Source organism: Barbus barbus (genome assembly GCF_936440315.1).
Source record: "Barbus barbus genome assembly, chromosome: 42".
Classification (NCBI taxonomy): domain Eukaryota; kingdom Metazoa; phylum Chordata; class Actinopteri; order Cypriniformes; family Cyprinidae; genus Barbus; species Barbus barbus.
The window spans coordinates 8,417,303-8,440,359 of NC_136720.1; the positions used below are offsets into that span (position 1 = coordinate 8,417,303).

At 36.6% G+C, this 23,057-nt stretch overlaps 1 protein-coding gene across 1 annotated transcript; it reads left to right on the forward strand.

Moving 5' to 3' along the window:
• The first annotated feature begins 974 nt into the window (after positions 1 to 974).
• On the forward strand, positions 975 to 16,296 carry LOC306861185 (sodium- and chloride-dependent GABA transporter 1-like). The gene is made up of 15 exons (XM_079403321.1): positions 975 to 1,121; positions 2,170 to 2,533; positions 4,294 to 4,425; positions 5,390 to 5,490; positions 7,059 to 7,168; positions 7,385 to 7,517; positions 8,583 to 8,717; positions 9,381 to 9,484; positions 9,638 to 9,762; positions 10,160 to 10,272; positions 10,919 to 11,050; positions 11,134 to 11,236; positions 11,774 to 11,874; positions 13,073 to 13,240; positions 13,826 to 16,296. The coding sequence occupies exons 2-15, from the start codon at positions 2,296 to 2,298 to the stop codon at positions 13,928 to 13,930; spliced, it is 1,800 nt and encodes a 599-aa protein (XP_079259447.1). The 5' UTR covers positions 975 to 1,121; positions 2,170 to 2,295; the 3' UTR covers positions 13,931 to 16,296.
• The last annotated feature ends 6,761 nt before the right edge of the window (positions 16,297 to 23,057 follow it).

Genomic DNA, 23,057 nt, shown 5'->3' on the forward strand with positions numbered 1-23,057 from the left:
AAACCTCAGGGTTTGCCAAAGTGCAGCTTATCATCATACAGCCAAGAAAGCATACTTTGACATGGGCATCTGTTGACCTATGAGAATTTCAGACATAATGGCCAGTTGTCCTTTCAGAAATCCAATTTCTCCTTGATTTAAAACGGACCTGGCACTTTCCACATCCTAAAGGTGCATTGTATGTGCTGCCAAAAATGCCCTTTCAGAGCCTTCCCTATAGAGTATACCATTTGGGACAGATGTGTTGCTACAGTATGCTTTCGCAACTTGCTTGATCTTCTTTTAAAATTAAGGCGTTCCTTATCTGTATAATGCTGTGAGATTTGTGTGCTGTAGATGCAGCTTATTACTCAGTGTATTGCAATGTAATTACTATGCTATTACTACAACAGATCATAACATCTTAGCAACAGAGCAAACGTATCATCGTTATTTTTGTGAAACGTACATGATCAGTTAAGTTTGATCATTAATGCATCAAACATTTATTCATTTCAAATCTATTGTATTCACCTTAATGTATTTACAAAACAATTATAAATGTATCAGTCATAAATTATGGGACTTAAAAAGTCATGCCTTTGGGGTCATTTTTGGGAGACGTCATGCCGTCTGTATTTTAGGCACTATGCCTGCTTCATTTTTAAATCCTAACAAGTTCTTTCAATGCTAGAACGGAGCACTCTTCTAAGGGGATATCCCATGGCAACCAAACTGGCACAAGAATCATTGCACACAAATTCACACGCTGACACACAACTAATACACACACGCACAAAATACCAGAACAGGGCAATCGACTCTTGTTTGGTAGCCTCGGGGTCTTAGTGTGGTAAAGCGGTAATCCTATCAAACAACAGGTCGAAGTTTATTATCTGCTGCTCAATACTAGCCACAGGAACACCAGGGCATAGAGGGGCCCTCCAGATACATAGAACGAGAGAGAGAAAAAGGGAAACTTTTTGCCCTAGTTGGGACATCGGGTCAGTTTCTTTTGGTTCTGTTGTGAATGAAGGCACTGGGTAGTTGGCACAGTTCAACAGTTAAGATCTGTTAAGTCACTTGTGGACTAGCTGGTGACATCTCGACTCACCTGACTACAGAATAAAGACATCTCAGAAGTAAGTTTTTTTTTTTTTAAAGTCTGGTAATTACCATAAAAAATTAATGAGTTGGGAACTCGACAGTCTATTTATTCAAACCTCATGCAATAATTCTGCATTCAATTCCCTCCTGAGCTCGTAGCCATTTAAAAGCATTTAAAGGATGCAAAGAAAATGCTGGAGATTTTTCAAATACTCTTGAGAGCCTGAAGCAAACTTGACTCACATTGAATTGCTTACTGTGAATTGCTGTGGTTTAATGGTACTGTTTCTAAATGTATGATGGCTGTTCGTTAAACGAAAACAATGAGGCATCTAAAAGAGTGGTTTTGTTATGCATTAGTATGCAGGTTGGAGACTTTCAAAGCAGTTAGTCACAAATAAAGTTGATGAATTCATCGCATTAGTAGGGCGTGGATAAGAATTAGTGTCTCCATTAAGACAGTCTGATAGTCGGCACGTCCATCAGGAAAGTTAATGATTCTCATGAACTGCACTTTGTCTGTAGAAAGCAGGTGGTTTAATTGGCTTTAAAGAGAAATTACATGGGCGAGTAGAGCAATGGCACTTTACACAGATGCTATAGGTAAAATATAAAAACAATAGATAGTTTTGGTAACACTTTATTTTAGTGACCAGTTCTTACTATAAAGTAGTAGCATGCATGAGTCAAAAGTCATAGTTAATAGTTAGTTTAGTAGTAAGAATTGTTCCCTAAACTAAAATGTGACTGCAGTTTTTAGTGTATGTATTACAAAGCATAGGTTGCCAGAAAACAATTAATAAATTACAATTAGGCTCATATTTTTACACATTAACTGTAATTGTGTGATAGCTATTATGTTATAGCTGTTTTATAGCTACGTTATTACACACCATTAATTTAGAAAAATAATACTATTTCTGTACTATAACATACAATACTAGAATATTACTACATAGTTCTGACCAATTGTGTTTCTGCAAAAAAATTATATTTTGCCTGGATTGATTTCACAGTAAAATTCTGAATGCAGTATTTATTACTGTTAAATATTTTAAATAATTTTCCTTTTATTTTTTGAAGCCCATCTGAAGTATTGCATTCACTCAAAAACAATCAAGTCAGTAGCCCTGTACTCGACAGCTGGACAATACAGTACTGGACTGTGGTGGATTATTATCTGACTGTGGTGTGACGGTTGTTGCTGTGATGGGGAAGACTGGCCAGAGCACGGTGGACCTCAACTCACCCTCAGATGTGAAGCAGGCCGTCCCGTTTGAGGACCTGGATCACAACAGTGTTCCTGTGGAAGAGGAGAAGGAGAATAAAGTACCAGATAGAGGATCTTGGAAGGGAAAATTTGACTTTCTGCTTTCCTGCGTTGGATATGCCATTGGGCTGGGAAATGTGTGGAGGTTCCCATATCTGTGTGGAAAGAATGGTGGAGGTGAGTGAAGACAGACAAAGCCATTATGGTTAGGCTGTTGAGAAGATGCCTGGTTGGATCAATATGCTTTCCATGCATTCGTCCAACCTATAGGCTTATTGGAAATACTTGCCTCTATCTACATTTCAGCGATACTCCAAAAATGCACTTATACATACAAATCGCTGAAGTTACCAGTTGAAATGAACACTAGAGGCAGTAAAACTCCAACAACTTTTATTCACACAATTTTGATAAATAAAGTCAAATTTTTACATAATTACTTGAGGAATATTATGCTCAAGACAATTTTAGCATGCTGTGAGATTTGAAAACTGATGCATTTGAATGTTAGCGTCACATATTCAGCTTCATATGCATGGGTTTTCTAGTTCAGTAGGGTTTGCACTTGAGAGATGAAGAGCTCCTGGACGAACCCCATGAAACTACAGTTCAACATAACAGCTCAAATCTGCATAAGGAAGTTAAAATAGCACAGCTGCATCAAAAACTGCATTTTATATCCCTTTAGGGTTGGTTTGGTGTAGGGGATATTTACAACACGATACAGCATTAACTTTTAGCGACACTCCTCAGATTTTGATTTATGAACCAACGCAATACTGAGGCAACGTAATACAAACACCGCAATACGTGCCTATATCAACGTAACAAATACGTGCCAGGTTCACGTATTGAACCCGCGTTTTAGCACCACTCACTGGACGTTTCACTTTGAAACTGTTGTGAAACGTGCAGTAAGGTACGCAATAACGGTGCTGCAGAAATGTATTTAGAGGCACGTATTTCGAATGAGCCTGGGTTGTATTTGTCATGAAGGACATTTTCCTGAAATCATTCCTGTCAATCAATCAATCAATCAATCAATCAATCAATCAATCAATCAGTCAGGTTTTAGGAGTAGGTGTAGGGCTGTGGTCGGGGTTTAAAATTGTTAGATTAGGTGTTGGATAGAATTAGTACTAAATTCGACAAGAATATTGTTCCAGATACAAGAAAAAGATAGAGGAACATTCCCTTCTTGGTAAAATGCGCTGATGTCATGATCCAGAAACAGTTTGAGTGTGAATAGCAGGAACTTAATGGACATGTGGAATTTACATTGTAGGCCTCTCTGCTGAAAGACCAGAGGTACACTTTCCAAAAGTAGTGTTTACCAACTATGGTTCTCTCATACTTCTGAACAAGTTCTGTCATTTGCAAAATAGCTCAATGATTCAGTGTTTTCCAAAACCAATGTTCCAAGGAATATTGAGCAAGATCTTTAATTGTAGTAGTTGTAGTCCTCAGATGTCATATTTGTTATTTACAGCAATAAGCTGGCATTAACTGAGTCTCAAACTGATTAATTAGCTGAATTGCCAGTGACTCTTATAAAACAGCTTATTTTTCTTTTCAGTTTAAACTTTAGAAATATTCAAAATTAATCCAAGATTAATGTTTAAAGGCAAACCTGTTGAAGATAGCAGACAGGCTGTCGATTCATTAAGTGATAAGCTGTTTCCTCTCAAAAACAGTCTGCTTCAAGTCAGACTTCCATGAAAAAAGGACCCATTGTCTCCCAGTATACCACAGCACTGCACGTTTTTTTCTAACCTTGCAGACTCCTATTAAAGTCGCTCTGATTAAACTGTTCACATGTTTAATGTGAGCAGTCTGAGAATTCGATAGAAGAGGTGACAGGAGGCTGTATAAAAGTTTGCTTCAACCTTCAAGCAGGTGTTTTGCATGTCAAGACTTATGTATTGCATTGTTTTTAGGAGCTTTTCTCATCCCATACTTCACTACTCTGGTCTTTGCTGGTATCCCACTGTTTCTGTTGGAGACGGCATTAGGACAGTTCACGTCAGTCGGGGGGCTGGGAGTATGGAAATTAATACCCATGATGAAAGGTAAGAAATATTCACATACGCATTAGCTATTTGGGGACTTCGTAATGAGTACTATTGCCTCGCAATAAGTTTTGCAACACCATGAAATGGAATTACAGTCATTTTTTTTTTTTTTTTTAGCAGACTGGGTTATATATATATATATGAAAAGCAAAAACATAACACCATTGTTTGAAGTATGTTCAACCAATGGCAGATGGGGGTTTGTGTTTGAAACTTTTTTAAAATCATTATTTTTGCAGTTCTGTTTGTTGACTAACAGCACAGAAATGCCACACTTCATCTTTAAACAACTAAATGTAAATCAGTCATGACTACTCTCATACAGATTAGCATTTTAACAGATATGACTATGGTAATGCATTTGGTCTTTGCCGACTAGATCACATACAGACTTGTTACTGCCAATGAAACACATACATGCATGAATTGGCATACATAAATCCCATAGCAGATCTAGACAGGTGGAGCTGGGGGAGGTGGAGGGTTTCAGAGTCTAATAATGTGCTGCAGGACTAGCTTACAAGCAAGCTCATCGGTTGCAGAATCAGCAGAGGTCAATCAGCTTGTGCCTTGTAGTAAATGATGTGAATGCTAGCAGATCAGCCTGCGGCATCTAGAGTTTCATGACTGAAGTAGCTCTTTATTATTAACTATACACCTAAAATACTACTTTTGGCATTTTTAAATACTAAATAGTATGCTAGTATGGTATTTTTAATTCAGTAATAATGTATCCTCTTTGTAAAACTTTTGATTTATGCAATCAGTGTTTTTTTTTTTTTTTTTTTTTTTTTTTTAACTTAAAGATGGTAGCTGCTATTGTAAGTTGTGTCTGTGTGTCTAGAGAGTAATCTGAAAAACATGTGCAACGTGTTTATCCTACAAGAATTTCACAGGAGTTTTTTTTTATTATTTGTGCTGTATCATCCAAGGTTTCACTCTTAAACTCCTCTTGTGTCAGGTGTGGGTCTGGCTTCTGTGGTTTTGTCCTTTTGGCTTAACATCTATTACATCATCATCATCGCCTGGGCTCTCTATTACCTCTTCAACTCTTTCAAAGCAGTGAGTTTCCTTTTTTCAAAAACCATTCAAAGTGCTCCAACAGGTTTTATTTAGTATCTAGTTTAAACTCATCATAACATACAGTTAAGGAACTCGTCATTAGACAAAAATGCACAATTTTAGAAAATGTGGGGTATTTGCTGCCATTTTTGTTCCCTTAATAATTTGATTAACACAAAGATTTATTCATTGCAATCGTTGGTGTCTTTATCTAATCCAGAAAATTCAACTACACTTGTCTTAGATTTTCAAAGAATTTCTCAGTGTCTTCTCAGAATTGCTTCTTCTTTCAAGCTCTCTCTTTCTCCCTGTTTCTCTGTATCTCTCTCCGCCTCCTTGACCCCCTTAAACTCTCTGTGGCTCTGTCTTTGCTCTAGAGAGTGTTTTAAAGGCTCCACAGAAATAATAATTGCCTCTGTTTTGTGGAAATCGAACTGCAGTTTCTGCTTGGGAATAAGAGCTCATCTCTAAAGCAGTGCAGAGGGAATTGGAAACAAAAAATGCCTTTGTTTTATGAATGCATTGTGCTATTATTTTTTTTATGTTTTTCATTCGCTATTCATTGCTTTACTCAGTTTGCTTTATCCTTTAACTTTATTATTCACATGGTGGTGTTTGCCAAGGCAAGTATCACTAACTACTATGACTGCTCAGACTTGGAGATATTTGAACAGACCTCTAATACACATACTTTTTTTTTCCAAATTCTTTGTCTGCTCTTCTACTTTGACACTGCATATCAGCCACATAGTAGTCAACTAAAAACCACTCAGAACATCTATTAACTATTAGCATCCTAACAGAAACCTTAGCAACTGCATAGCAACACAATGTAAACCACTCAGATTACTTCAATTGTCTGTGAAATATGGTAAACGTACTTTCAAATTTACTAACAAGCATTTATGTAAACTAAAATTTACTGTAAGGTTATGTCAACTGAAACTTGTATGTCATGTATCAAAACATGTATTGTATTTGCACAATGATGAAGTTTCAATTTAGTAAAAATCATTAGCTTTAAATGTAATATTGAATATATGACAGTTAACACTACAGCTAAAATTATAATGAATTATTGATTTAGTATGTTAGTCAACACATAAAAATAAGTGTACTTTTTAAAGCATGACAAAAGATCATTAAAACATCATTTTAAAAAGTAGTTTAAAGTAAAACATTTGGCATTACACATTACACTTTTTAATGTGTCATTAAAGCCTCGTTAACTACACTTGAAAGAATAGCCAAAAATGAAAATTCTGTCATCATTTACTCATGCTGAAGTTGTTCCAAACCTGTATGAATGTCGTTCTTCTGTTAAACACAAAAGAAGATTTTTTGAATGATGTGTGTATCTAAATAGTTGAAGGTTCTCATTGATCTCCATAGTATTTTTTCCAGTGAGGACTATAAACGGTTTTATTTTTAAAATATTTTAATATCTGTAGTATAGTTGTGTTATTTTTTCTTTGTTTAAGCTTTGAAGTACACTACAAGGGCTTTCAATACAATTAAGTGCACTTTTTTTTTCGACAAGGTTTTTCCAAATCTTTCTCTCTCTTTAGGAGTTACCATGGCAAACATGTGATAACCCTTGGAATACTGATCGCTGCTTTTCCAACTACAGTCTGATGGACACCACCAACCTGACCAGTACTGTCACTGAGTTCTGGGAGTGAGTCAAGAGAATAGGAATAAGAATATTTTTTGTAAAATATTTAATGAAGTCGTAAGTTAAAATCCACTTGCACTGATCAAGGAGTTATTTTCCTGTTTCCTATTTTCAATGTTTTTCTGATTCCATTGAGAATGTACATATACACTATATAAACTATTTCAAGAAAAGCACAAGTTACATGACAGTCTAACTAAATAATTGTTTACTTTATAGGAGGAACATGCATCAGTTAACAAATGGTTTGGATGAACCAGGGGAATTGCGCTGGCCATTGGTTGGAACATTGGCGTTGTCTTGGATTCTTGTCTATTTCTCAATCTGGAAAGGAGTGGAGTGGACAGGGAAGGTGTGACTGCCCATATTCTTTCTATTCCTCATACAACACCCCAGACATATTTCTAAAAACTGCCAAACCTTCACCGCATGTTTTCTTATTTGCCTTCTCTTTCATCTCATTTATGCAAACCCTTATTTTTGGATTCTTTTTGTTCTTCCATTTCCTGACAATCTCAGGGGAAAAATATATTGCTCAGAGGTTGCTTTATCATTGCTCAGTAGATTTCTTGGTGTTTTAAAGTATGTTTTATGTAACTTTGTTGTATCATTCTAAAGGAGAAAAAAAAAAACATGCACTGTAACAAAAACAAAAAAAAGTTGAGCCAACTTAAAATATTAAGGCAACCAGCTGCAGCGGGTTTTTGAGTTTTCTCAACTTATTTTTGTAGGAGATTCTCAACTTTTTGTTGTATGAACTTAAAACAACAAGTTGAGAAACTCTGCTGAAGCTGGTTGCCTTAATTTGCTCAACTTTTTTTTTTGAGTTTGAGTTCAGACCTTTAACTGAGTTTAATTGCAGTCTGTGCACAGCTTTGGGATCCTTTCAGAAACACTAGTTGATGTGAAATAACTGGTGCGTTTCTGTCATTACTTTCTAGATATATGAGATGTCTTTATTTTGCATATTATGCATTATTTTTCCAACTTCATTTGGTAACATAAGTGGTGCAGAAATTTCACAGTTTAAGCACTATGATGAGTTGCCAACGGCCATGTCTTGACATTAAATTGTAAGCAATTTTAATTATTTAATTATTATTTTTCCCCCGGCGAGAAAGGAAAATTGCTTTCTTTATCTGCCCTTTCTCTGAGGATAATTGAATTTTAATGTGATCCTAGCACTGGGCAAGTAGAAATACATTTTCTGGCAGTCCATAACCTTGATGGACACCCCTTATTAAGGACAATCATTATCCTACACAGCAAAACCATGTTGCTACCAATCATCAAACAGAAGCCAGTGAAAGCATTACACTAACAAGTTAATAACGTTGTCCTCTGCACCTACTTTAAAATGATTTACTCTATAACTCTCTCTCTCTCTTTCTTTTAATTTATCTCTTGTCCTCATTAGGTGGTGTATTTCTCCGCCACGTATCCTTACTTCATGCTCTTTATTCTATTTTTCCGTGGAGTCACTCTCCCTGGAGCGATAGATGGCGTCCTCTTCTATGTCACCCCAGACTTCAACAAGCTTTTGAAATCTGAGGTAAAATTATGAATACTGAAATGTATTTAACATCTTAAATTATATAATCTCAAATATGATGAGTGATATGTTTGAATTTGTGAGGGAATAACTAAACTATAGTATTAATGCTGCTAACTCATAGAAACTTATAGAACTTTAATTCATAGATATACACACTTGCAATACTGCTATACTAATGTCAAAAACAATTATCACTTTTATGAATTTACACCCTTATAAAAGGCATAAATTACCCTATTCTCTAACTTGTCAAGCTACACTTTTAGGGTGTATTCACACCAGGAAAGTCCGCTAGTTCACTTGCTTTGGTCCGGACCAAATACAATGTTGATTTTTTTTTTTTTGATGCTGGTCGCTTTCACACTTCACTTTTTGCAAGTGAACCAGAAATTGTAAACAAAACCACACGTGTGCTAAGGTCATCCATTCAACCGAACCTGAGTTTGTTTGGAAGCAGACCGAGACCACCTCTTCAGCTGGGTCTCGGTCCGGTTGTGTGGTCCGCACCCGAGTGCGATTGCTGTATTCACACCTGCCCAAAAGATCCCTAGGGGACAACGAACGGATTTGGATTTGAAAATGCATGTTACTAAAAATAATGGCATCTTGCATTGACATTTTTGTTACTATCAATATTGCTTATTTTACGTTTCTTCTCAGGTGTGGTTGGATGCTGCCACGCAGATCTTCTTCTCTTATGGTCTGGGTTTAGGTTCTCTCATTGCTCTGGGCAGCTACAACTCCTACAACAATAACGTCTACAAGTAAGAGCTACTAGTTTCTGTCCAAATGTACAGAAATTCTGTATTGACGATGTTTACATGTCATACAATCTGATGTGCCTTTTCTATAAAATTCTGTTCAGTTTACTGCTGTTTTCTGTGCTTCACTTGATCTGATTCTTGTTCCTTCTATAGAGATTCTATCATTGTGTGCTGTATAAACTCCTGCACCAGTATGTTTGCTGGGATTGTCATATTTTCCATTGTGGGCTTCATGTCGTACATCACAAAGAGACCCATTGCAGAACTGGCTGCTTCAGGTCATTGTGTCTCTTAGACATTATCAAATTTCATTCTTGCAAACATGTTAACACACTTTTACATATTATGGAAATAATACACTTTTTTTCTGTGATGCTTTAACTGAACGTAAAATCACTTAATTGCACATTAAATACAATTACAATAAAATATTATTGTTTAAGTTAATATTACATACAACTAGTCATACATTAGAGTGCCATTTTGACTAATTTAAGTGACAAAGTACATCTTTATATATAATTTCAAACTACTTCTATTGTCTTTAAAATGTTGCATGACATACATTCAGCAGTGCACTGCTGAATGTATGTCATGCATTTAAAGTGAGTGACATTATAGTGATATGTTGAAAGGATTCATCTTGACACTTATGTTTAATGGTTTAAATATCAGGTCCTGGTTTAGCATTTCTGGCCTATCCACAAGCTGTCACACAGCTTCCCATGTCTTCTCTCTGGGCTATCCTCTTCTTCTCAATGCTCATGATGCTGGGATTGGACAGTCAGGTATAACACATTGTTGAAAAAAACCTTGGTAAATTGAGTAGTTAATATTATTTTTATTTTACAATCTATTTGAAGAGTCTAATTTATTGTTTGTAATACCTGACATGATGCCCCAGAGACAATGGAGTTATTGATAGAGATTGTATTGAACCCACAATGGTGCAATGCCACATTTAGCAGCATTGCACCATTCGTCTTCTATAGATTTCAGAGCTTAATGATTTTTTAATGATTAAAACTAAACAAGTTATGAATAATTCATGTGGTGTTACTTCAGTTTTGTTTTGTTAGGTAGGTGAAAAGTAAAGCCAAAGAAGATCACAAGAGAATTCAGCACTTCAAAATGATTCTAATCAAAAGTCCATGTTTACTATATGTGTATTAAAAATAAGTAACTCCTAGAATATCATAAAGTACTCCAGTTGTAACACCATATGTTTTGATTTTTGAATTTCAAAGCAAAATTACTAAAAACAATTTTTAACATAAATTATTAAAAATAGACAAGATAATGAATGAATAATAATATCGTTTTAGGGTTATTTTATGTTTTATGTTTTCTTTGCTTTAACCTAGTTCTAAAGTAATGCAATTTCCAACACTTTAATGCTTTTTATTTGACACTTTTTACACTTATCTTTGACAGTTTTGTACAGTGGAAGGCTTCATAACTGCTCTAATGGATGAATATCCCACCGTCCTGAGGAAGAGAAAGAAAATCTTCATCCTCATGGTCTGTATTATATCCTTCATCATCGGTTTCTCCAACATCACCCAGGTAAGATGCCTGAAAACCAGTTTTATTGATGGTCTTATTTTATCTTCCGTTCCTTATAGTAATGTGTGTGTTCTTTGTTTTAGGGTGGTTTATATGTGTTCAAATTGTTTGACTACTACTCGGCCAGTGGAATGTGTCTCCTGTACCTGGTGTTTTTTGAGACAATCTCCATTTCCTGGTTTTACGGTACATCTCCTATACTATAAACATATTTGAGACGAGGAGACAAATTTATTTGATGTGAAGTTTCTAAAATCTGAACAGTTCATGCTAACCTTCATCAAGATGATTCCCTCCTGTTCTCAAGTAGTGTCAAAGGTTTTCAAGTAATTTTGCCTTGTACCAATAGTTTATAAATGTATATACAATACACACTAGTTGCAATAAGGCACTTACTATGGCATGAAAAGGTATAACTTCAAATAGAAAATGTTAGACAGTGATTTACTGTGTACATATGAAATTAAAACAATGAAATTAGATGTTCAGTTAAATGTTGTTGCCAGAAAAGTCTATACTGTAGTGATGAAGCAGTCAATGTGTGCCCTCAACATACATGTAAAAATAAAAAAATAAATAATAATAATAAAAAATAGGCAAGGTTCCTGAACCCTGTCTAGTTAAAAGTGTGTTTGGGACAGTGTGGAAGGAAGAAGCTCTACTGATTCTAGTAGATCTAGCTTGCTTGATAAGTGTATATATCCATCTCTTCTCTCTCTTTAGGTGCAGAGAAATTCTATAAAAATATTGAAGATATGATAGGTTATCGGCCTTGTGGCTTTTGGAAATATTGCTGGATTTACTTCACTCCAATAATCTGTTTGGTAAGTACTTAACCTGCAAGTAATGAGATAAAACTTTAGGCGCTTTCCCACTGCGGGGTACGACTCGGCTCGGCTCAGCACGGCTCAGAAAGGCTCGGTTTGCGTTTCCACTGCAGTTTAGTACCGCTTTAGAGTGGGTGGGATTATTCACGTGTCGTTATAGTTGCGCCACCTCTACTGCCGTGACTTCTGAAAAACGTTTTAATTCCGCATCGCTCCATTAAGCTCTCTCTGGATCCGCTGCTTGGCTATCAACGAGAGGAACGTCTGTACTTCCTCAATAGACAACGAAACATTTTTTGGTTGTTAAAAGAAAGGCACGCTCATTCAGAACCGTTGTGTTCAACCCTTTGCTGGCTGTGCTGATTTAAGGCCAATTTACACTGCACAGACAAACGCCAACCAACTCCAACAACTGTTGGAGTTTGTTGGATCAGTGTGTTACCCCTGTTGGCATCGGTTGGAGTTTGTTTTCACCCAAATGAACATGCTTATAGATATAGGATCATCCATTTTCTCCCCAGTCAGTGAGAGTTGGTCGGTGTCTGTTGGTGCAGTGTGAACATGACAGTTATTTTTCATTAGATTCTAAATCCAACGGCCATCTTGAGCAAACGTGTTTGTTGGAGTTTGTTGGCCTTTGTCTGTGCGGTGTGAATTGGCCTTAAAATCTAGCGGGTCTGTTGTGTCTCGTGCCACAAGTTCAATGATGCAGGCAGTGACGATTTTCTCCGGCCAATCAGTGATCAGCAGAGTTTACACACCACATTTTGGTAATGGTACGGTTCGCTTGGAACCTCGGCCGAGGTGGTACTAAAAAAAATTACCAGGTACCACGTACTGTACCCAGTGGAAAACCTCCCAAAACTGAGCCGTACTGAACCGTACCGTGCTGTACCATGCAGTGGAAAAGAACCATTATATTTCAAAGCAATTCCAAATCCTATAAGATGTGTTTTCTAAGGTCAATAATCAATCAATTAATAATCAAAATATCATGCAATTTGTTAAAAAAACTAATAAATAAATTAATAAAAATCCATGACAGCCCTAAAGAAACAAAAATGTGTATACAGTGTGTCACTAATTTTATCCTTTCATTCAACTGTGTGATGAATCGAGTAATTGATTATACAAATTAAAAGCCAATGTCCTCAATGAACTTATAATTGATTTGACTTCTGTTTTCTGTTTGTAGGGTGTTTTCACATTCAGTGCCATAGAAATGACTCCTCTGACACTAGGGAAGTATGTGTACCCGACCTGGGGTCAGGGCATCGGCTGGCTAATGTCCCTCTCTTCCATGGTTTTGATACCTGGATATGTCATCTATATGTTCTTCACTACCAAAGGCAGCATCCGGCAGGCAAGACCGGATTTAATGTTTATTTTTTATTTTTTTTGTCACAGTGTCCTTCCTGCCCTGCTTCCTTCCTTCTTTCCATCCTTTTGAATTTCTAAACAGCTTAAAATCCACTTCCCTCCTCGTAAACCCTCTTTACTTTTCTTCCAAACCTCCTTCTTTCGAAGTCGCAAGCTTCCTTCCTTCCAATGCAAACATCCAAACCTTCCAACATCTTTTTGAACAAACTTGCAAACAAACCTTTAAACTTCCTTCCTTCCAAACAAACGAGCAAACTTCTTAATATCCAAATGTACTTTCTTCCTTTCCTCCTTTCTTAAAAATAAAAGCACAAAAAAACAAACAACCCTTTGAAAGTGCTTCCTTTCGAATTTGCGTAGTTTCTTCTGAGCTTCCAAACATACTTCTGAAATTCCAAATGTACCTCCAAAGAACCTTTCTTTTGAGCCTGCATACTTCCTGCATTACTTCTGAGTTTCTGACCAAATGTATTCCCAAATAAACTTACTTTATGCTGAACTTCCTACCTTCTTTCTGAACAAATTTGGAAACAAACTTCCTTAATTGATAATTGTTTTTTCTTCTCAGCGTTGGCATAAGATGACCAAACCCACAGAGCTCACAACATCGGAAATCAATGATCCCACACAACAATCCAAACGTATAGGAAGTACAGATGAAGCTTCTGTCTGACATCTTTTCTGTACAATGGCCATTAAAGACCAGTAGTCTACAGATGGAAGCGGATTACGCACATGTTCATATGACTGTTTTTCTCCCATTTTATTTTATTTCATGCCTCTCTGATGTGGCATCACGTAATGTGAGGGGGCTACAGTACCTGTGTCTGTTTTCAGTGGAGAGCAAGCTGCGACAAAATAACAGCGACAATTTCAGTGATCGGTATAAATGTAGGTGCAACCCAGGCAGTTGATTGGAAGATCTACATAACTGTTGCATTCCTGTGCTAAATTACATTTCTGACAGTATTTACCTCGAGCTGGGGAGTGAACGAACGCATGTGTTTAGTGGTCTGTTTCTGATCACAATTTATTTAGCAAAATTAACTACAGGAAATCTTTTAAAATCAGCATTAAGATTTTAGATGAAAAAAATGTTTTGTGAATGTATAAGAGAGATGGCAGATTTTTAAAACATCATTTCTCTTTTTCACCATTTTAATCACCTTTTGCCTTGGCTAGCTCATTTTATATGGCCATGTGTTCTGACAAATTTTGCATTATAACTATTAAAGTCTTTGAAATAATATGATGTGATAAAGATTCATGCATACTAATTAGAAAGGAATTAGAAAAGTTATGTTTAAACTAAATTCAGATGAACGTTTTTATGTTATACTGTAACATTTATCAGCTTCACAAAAGTAAGTGGTTAAGGTCTCATGAAACCAATATGAGGTATCATAAATTTAAATGAAAATTTATTGCTTGATGGATAATAAAATTAGCTCAAAAAACTTTAACTAAAAGTTTTGCTTTTGTGTGAAGCTGCAGCATAGTGATATGTTGATGTAAATGAGTCATTTTCCCATTAGATGTATTATTAAAACTGCATCTTACACCTGCGCTTTCATCATAAAAATATCTAAATGTATTTTCTGTGAAACCTGAGTTTCTGGGTTCTGTGCATCCGTTGTGGGATGCCAATATTGTTTTAATCAAATTTAAAACAAAAAGATAGTGTAACCATACATTGTTTTCCATTTGTTATATTAAAATTCACCATTTACATTACAGTATTAATGTTAAAATAGTAAGAACTAAGTGATGTTAATGGACATAACTCTTAATAAGCATGTCAGTAATTACATGTTTTTAGTATCATTTAAATATTTTAATCAACTGTATTTACTTGTAGTATGTGTGGCATATATCATAACAGACAATGTGTTACAGCAGACAACACATTTAATTTGAAATGATTGAATACACGGCTATGGGAAATAGAACAGTCTGTAAAATCCATTCAACTCTCAATGATTCAGTCAGCGATATGTTTTTTCCATTTTTTGTAACACTTGAGCAAAATTAGACATGACTTTGAAGGCCTGACAGCATTTTATTTATGATTTTTAATGTGTTGACTTATTTCCTGTTGAAACAGGAAGTTTGGATGGGCTATATCGAAGATATATCTCTTTCATAGACATGATCATAAACATGAATTAAAACTTTCAATAATTGGTTCTTTAACTTAATTTCTTTTAACTTTGCTTCCTCATAGCCTCTTTTCCATTTGTGTCAAATTAAATATGCCATCTGTTCCAAATGTCTATGTGAAGCGTTACCAAAGCTACAAAGAGAACTCATATTTTGAGATTGTATTTGTTTTATCCTCACTAGATATTTTGTTGATTGGTTTCAAATTCAATAAAGGTAAAAACTGAAGTAATTTACAAGTCCAAACAAGAAACCCTATTAGAAACGTATGTTCAACTTTCAAGTTCACTGATGCTTCAAGTTATACACATTAATAAATCTATATAGATTATACTAGATAACATCAGCCATGCAATTTAACTTTAAACAGCAGTGATTTGAAAATGTTAGTAATTAAACAATAAGAATGTCTTGAGAGGAACTATGGTCTTACTTTATTCTTGCATACTTTAACAAAAACTAGCAATCCAGCAGGGCATAGCAGCAGCATAAAAACCAAAAGCAATATGCACAGTGATATTTTATTACTGCCTTCCATTTTAGCAGTTCTGACAGGACAAAATAGACACTATTAGTAAGCTGACCTCTGTTAGTGACCTTTGACCTGATCCATAGCTCTGAATTCAATTTGAAAAAGGCTCTATAATGTGTGGATACAACAAACCATTCATGTCAGTCTGAAAAGGACAGTAAATAAATAACCAGACCACTCATGTAGGTCTGGAATAGACAGAAACATGTTTAATAGCATGTAAATCTATCATACAGATGGAGTAAAACCCACAATTGGATGTCTTTCAAACACACATAAATAATTAGCTTACACACGATAACCTCCTGTGAAAATTAGTGCCAATAAACATTGATGTTATTCTGCCTTCAAGTTCTCCTGGGATGTTTTCATGAGTTCTGAAATTATAAGTACAACAAGATATGAGTTTAAGTGATTTTTTTTTTCAGAATAAAACTGGCCCTTTATTTATTTAATTTTTTCCTGTCTTCATTTAAGAACAAAGCTTTTTAGCGCTACTGCTGCATCACTAAGGTGTAAGAATGCACAGTAGATGCCTTATTGCTCCGTCAAGTTGATTCTTTATCATCTATTTTCTATCTTAAAAACAATTTTATACACTATCATTTTCGTTTTTATAACGTGTGAATATATCCACTATAGCATTCTAAAACAAAACCAATCAGAGCGCCTTGTTATCACTAGTTTATTTTGATTTCTCGTGTCTGCTATTAGCTTATAGCCCGTTAGCATCGGCAGCATGGCTGCCGCTAATCTCGCTTAGATTGCTAATACTCTATTCACACACATTACCATTGTTTCACTCTTACTTGCTTAAATGGCGGATTTGTGTCTACCTTTGAGTGCAGGTGAGGACACGTTCAAGCTGCATTCGGTGCAGCTGGAACTGGAGGCCGTGGAGAAGCAGATCTGCGACATGGTGGAGAAGCAGGCTCAGCTGAGAGAGCGGAGAGCCGCGCTGAAAACATCCTGGGCTGATGCTCATAAGTCCGGGGTAAGTATACAGCACTCTGCTAACACTCCCACCACCTCGACTCGTGTGTTTCTCTGCACAGACCCTGTGCACCCAGGACGCGATCTTCCCAGATGTCCATCACTCCGGCAACGGGACGCCACGGACCCTGGGTGTACCATCAGCAGAAGACGCGAGCCAAGCCCCGGGCGACGACCTCTCCCCCTCCGTCGCCTCCGGTCTTCGATATCTCCACCCGGAACCACTTCGCTCCCCTCCGTGAGACGGAATGCGGCACTGTGATCGTCGGAGACTCCATCGTCCAGCACGTCCGTGTTACGTTAGCTGAAGGTAAAGTGCACACTCACTGTTTCCCCGGTGCTCGTGTTCTCGATGTTTCTGCACAGATACCCGCGATCCTGAAGGGCGATGAGAGCATCGGTGCTGTCGTGCTGCACGCGGGGGTTAACGACACCAAGCTGCGGCAGACGGAGACACTGAAGAGGGACTTCAGGAGCCTGATCGAGACAGTACGCAGCACATCACCTGCGACGACGATCATCGTGTCAGGACCGCTTCCCACGTATCGACAAGGAAGCGAAAGGTTCAGTAGACTATTTGCTTTAAACGAATGGTTATTGTCATGGTGTAAAGAACAGAAACTGCTCTTTGTTAATAATTGGAATCTTTTCTGGGAGCGTCCTAGGCTTTTCCGTGCTGATGGCCTGCACCCCAGCAGAGTCGGAGCGGAACTCCTGTCAGACAACATCTCCAGGATGCTACGCTCCATCTGACTAGTAAGCTAATTCTCAAATAACTGCTATGATGACTTTTGTTCTACCCACTTAAAAGATAGAAGTACTTGCGTTGTCCAATCTATACAGACTGTGTCTGTTCCCCGAATAGCGAGGACAAAATATAAATTTAATACAGGATCTAGAAAAAATCTGATCATGAATAAACCAGAAAAACGCAAAATAAATGGACAAAAACTATTTTTAAAGTTTGGGCTCCTAAATATTAGATTACTCGCACCCAAAGCAGTTATTGTAAATGAAATGATCACAGATAATAATTTTGATGTACTCTGCCTGACTGAAACCTGGCTGAAACCAAATTAATATTTTGGTCTAAATGAGTCTACTCCACCAAGCTACTGTTATAAACATAAGCCCCGTCAGACTGGTCGTGGTGGAGGTGTGGCAACAATATATAGTAATACTCTCAATGTTACTCAGAAAACAGGATACAGGAGGTTTAACTCATTCGAAACACTTCTGCTTAATGTTACACTGTTAGATATGCAAAATAAATCTCTCCTATCTCTTGCTCTGGCTACAGTGTATAGACCACCAGGGCCATATACAGATTTCCTAAAAGAATTTGCAGATTTCCTCTCAGATCTGTTGGTTAATGTTGATAAAGTGCTGATTGTCGGAGATTTTAACATTCACGTTGATAATACAAATGATGCGTTAGGACTTGCGTTTACTGACCTAATAAACTCTTTTGGAGTCAAGCAAAACGTCACCGGGCCCACTCATCGTTTTAATCATACGCTAGATTTAATTATATCGCATGGAATCGATCTTACCGATATAGATATCGTACCTCAAAGTGATGATGTTACTGATCATTTCCTTGTATCGTGCATGCTGCGTATTACTGATATTAATTATATGGCTCCGCATTATCGTCCAGGCAGAACTATTGTTCCAGCCACCAAAGACAGATTCACAAATAACCTGCCTGATTTATCTCAACTGCTCTGTGTACCCATAAATACACATGAACTAGACGAAATGACTAGCAACATGGGCAGTATCTTTTCTAATACATTAGAAGCTGTTGCCCCCCTCAAATTGAAAAAGGTTAGAGAAAAACGTACTGCGCCATGGTACAACAGTTATACCCATTCTCTCAAGAAAGAAACTCGTAATCTTGAGCGCAAATGGAGAAAAACTAACTTGGAAGTTTTTAGAATTGCGTGGAAAAACAATATGTCCAGCTATAGACAGGCTCTAAAAGCTGCCAGGGTAGAGCATATACGCAAACTCATAGATAATAACCAAAACAATCCAAGGTTCTTATTTAGCACAGTGGCTAGATTAACAAATAAACAGACACCGCCCGATCTAAATATTTCCTCACAGTTTAATAGTAATGGCTTTATGAATTTCTTTACTGATAAAATAGATAACATCAGAAATATAATCTCAAATGTAGATTCTACTGCGTCTAGTATTTCAGCTTCATTCATCGCACCCAAAGAAAAACTGCAGTGCTTTACAACAATAGGACAGGAAGAGCTAAATAAACTTATCAGTGCATCTAAACCAACAACGTGTTTATTAGATCCTGTACCCACTAAACTACTGAAAGAGTTGTTACCTGTAGCAGAAGAATCGCTTCTCAATATTATTAACCCATCGTATTTTTAGGTCACGTCCCAAAACCATTCAAGCTGGCGGTTATTAAGCCTCTTATTAAGAAACCACAACTACGTAGATTCTAATGAACTGGCAAATTACAGCCTCACCATAGTACAGAAACTGCACTTGTTAAAATTACAAATGACTTCTTGCTTCAGATTAAGGCTGCATCTCATTGCTTGTATTACTTGATCTTAGTGCTGCGTTCGACACTATAGACCATGATATACTCATAGATCGATTACAAAACTATACTGGTATTCAAGGGCAGGCTTTAAGATGGTTTAGATCCTACCTGTCCGATCACTACCACTTTGTTCATTTAAAAGGAGAGTCATCACAATTATCACCAGTAAAGGATGGAGTACCACAAGGATCTGTCCTAGGTCCACTGCTATTTTCAATATACATGTTGCCTCTTGGTAATATTATTAGAAAATACGGGATTAGTTTTCATTGTTATGCTGATGATACTCAACTATGTATCTCAACAAGACCAGATGAAACTTCTAAACTATCTAAGCTAATAGATTGTGTAAAAAATGTAAAAGATTGGATGACCAATAATTTCCTCCTATTAAATTCAGATAAGACAGAGATATTACTTATTGGACCAAAAAACAGTACACATTGTAATCTCTTGGATTACAATTTGCAACTAGACGGATGCACTGTCACGTCCTCTAAAGTCAAAAATCTGGGTGTTATATTAGACAGCAACTTATCCTTTGAAAATCATGTTTCCCATGTTACAAAAACAGCATTCTTCAATCTTAGAACCATTGCCAAGCTTCGAAACATGCTGTTTCTGATGCAGAAAAACTAGTTCATGCATTCATGACCTCTAGACTGGACTATTGTAATGCACTGCTAGGTGGTTGTCCTGCGTCTTCAATAAACAAGCTACAGATAGTCCAAAATGCAGCGGCTAGAGTTCTGACCAGGTCAAGAAAATATGATCATATTACCCCAATTTTACAGTCTCTGCACTGGCTACCTATTCAGTTCCGTATCAATTACAAAATATTATTACTTGCCTATAAGGCCCTAAATGGTTTAGCTCCTGCGTATCTAACTTGTCTTCTACCATGCTACAATCCAACCCGCTCCCTAAGGTCGCAAAACTCTGGACTTTTGGTAGTACCTAGGATAGCAAAGTCCACTAAAGGAGGTAGAGCTTTTTCACATTTGGCTCCCAAACTCTGGAATAGCCTTCCTGATAACGTTCGGGGTTCAGACACACTCTCTCTGTTTAAATCTAGATTAAAGACACATCTCTTTAGCCAAGCATTCACATAATGCATCTTATAATCTTGTAATGCAGTTACATCTGATCAAATGTACATTTATTATTATTCTTTAGCTTGGGTTAAACAAATAATTTTTGCTTGGATGGAACAGCAGCTACGCTAATTATGTCTCTATTTGTTTCTCTGTTTCTGCTCTCCATTTGACCTTTTCAACGTAATTGCGTATTACGTGACGTCACGAACGCGCATCACAGAACAGAGCAAGGCGAGCATTTGTGCTTATAAAGCTTAAACTTTTTTATTTATTTTTGAAATGACCGATCGTTTCACTAGATAACACCCTTATTCGTCGTCTGGTATCGTTTAAAGCCCTTTGAAGCTGCACTGAAACTGTCATTTGGACCTTGAACCGTTTGGGTCCCAATTAAGTCCATTATATGGAGAAATGTTTTCATCAAAAACCTTCATTTCTTTTCGACTGAAGAAAGAAAGACATGGACATCATTTACTTGGGGGTGAGTAAATTATCAGCAAAAGTTTTTTTTTAAATTGAACTAATCCTTTAAATATATTAAGATTATGCAATATATAAATATATTGTGGAAACTTAAATTCCTGTAGAGCTGGACAAATAAACTTGAATTGAATTGAATTGAATTGAATTGAATTGAATTATTCACATTTTTGTTTAACACAAGAATGTAAAAAAAAAAAAAACACAAAAAAACAACAACACCTAAATGAGTAGTACTAGTACATCTCAAAAAATTGGAATATCGTGAAAAACTGAATTTTTTTGTAACTTATTTCAAAAAGTGAAACTTTCATATATGTTTTAGATTCATTACATGTGAAGTAAGACATTTCAAAAGTTTTTTTTTTTTTTAATTTTGATGATTAGAGCTTACAGCTCATGAAATGAAAAAAAAAGTATCTCAAAATATTACAATATTTCTTGATCAGTCAAAAAAAGGATTTGCAAAGCAGAAAAGTTCAAGTTCTTTAAAGTATGTTCATTTATGCACTCAATACTTTGTCAGGGCTCCTTCAGCACAAAAGCTCCAGCATCAGTGAGGAATGGCATGGAAGCGATCAGCCTGTGGCTCTGCTGAGGCACTATTGAGCTTTCAGCTCGTCTGTATTGTTGGATCAACAGTTTCTCATCTTTCTCTTGAAAATATACCATAGATTCCATATGGGGTTTAGGTTAGGCATGTTGGCTGGACAATCAAGCAGTAATATCATGCTTAGCAAACTACTTGGAAGTGGTTACACTGTGGGCAGGTGCTAATGTCCTGCTGGAATAGCAAATCAGCATCTCCATAAAGCTTGTCAGTAGACGGAAGCATAAACTGCTCCAAAATCTCCTGGTAGACGGCTGCATTGACTCTGGACTTAATAAAACACAATGGACTAACACCAGCAGACGTCACGGCACCCCAAATCATCACTGACTGTGGAAACTTCAAACTGGACTTCAAGCAGCTTGGGTTCTGTGCCTCTCCAGTTTTCCTCCAGACATTGATTTCCAAATGAAATGCAAAATTTACATTTATCTGAAAAGAGGACTTTGGACCACTGAGCAACACTCCAGTTCTTTTTCTCCACAGCCCAGGTAAGATGCTTCTGATGTTGTTTCTGTTTCAGAAGTGGCTTGGTAGCCCTTTTCCTGAAGACATCTGAGCTTGGTGACTCTTGATGCACTGACTCCAGCTTCAATCCACTCCTTGTGAAGCTCTCCCAAGTGTTTGAATCTGCTTTGCTTGACAGTATGAGCTGTAAGCTCTCATCATCAAAATAAAATAAAAAATAAAAAAACTTTTGAAATGTCTTACGTCACATGTTATGAATGTAAAATATATATGAACGTTTCACTTTTTGAAATAAGTTACAAATAAATTAAGTTTTTCACGATAGTCTAATTTTTTTAGATGTACATGTATTTTCATCAACGTTAGTTAACTAGTTTAATGTACAAGCACTTTATTTTACAGTCATGTTCCTCATGTACACACTATGAACTTATTATAGTGATTACAATAACAAGGTAATAACTCTGAACCTACCCCTACCCCATGTAGTTATCTTATATTACCAGTAGTTTCTTAGGTAGGTACACTGTAAGTACATTGTAAGTACTTGAAAGTACACGTAGTGTAAAATAAAGTGCAACCATACAATCAATAGATGATTACAATATTGTGGTGCCGTTCATTTGCACTCATCTCATAAAACCATAATTCTTAACAGGACTTGAATGCAGCATAACCCACCAGTGCAAGAGCCATTCTGCAGGCTAAACCAAGGTTAGCATCATAGCCTTTGGTTGTGTGAAGGGCTTAAATTCAACACTCATCTGTTGGGTTAGAACTCATATTATTTGCTAGCCAGGGCACATTCGCTCAAGCATAATAAACTCCTCAAAACCAGGGTCATGCACAATTAATCTGGCTCCCTGTTTCCATCACCTCCAC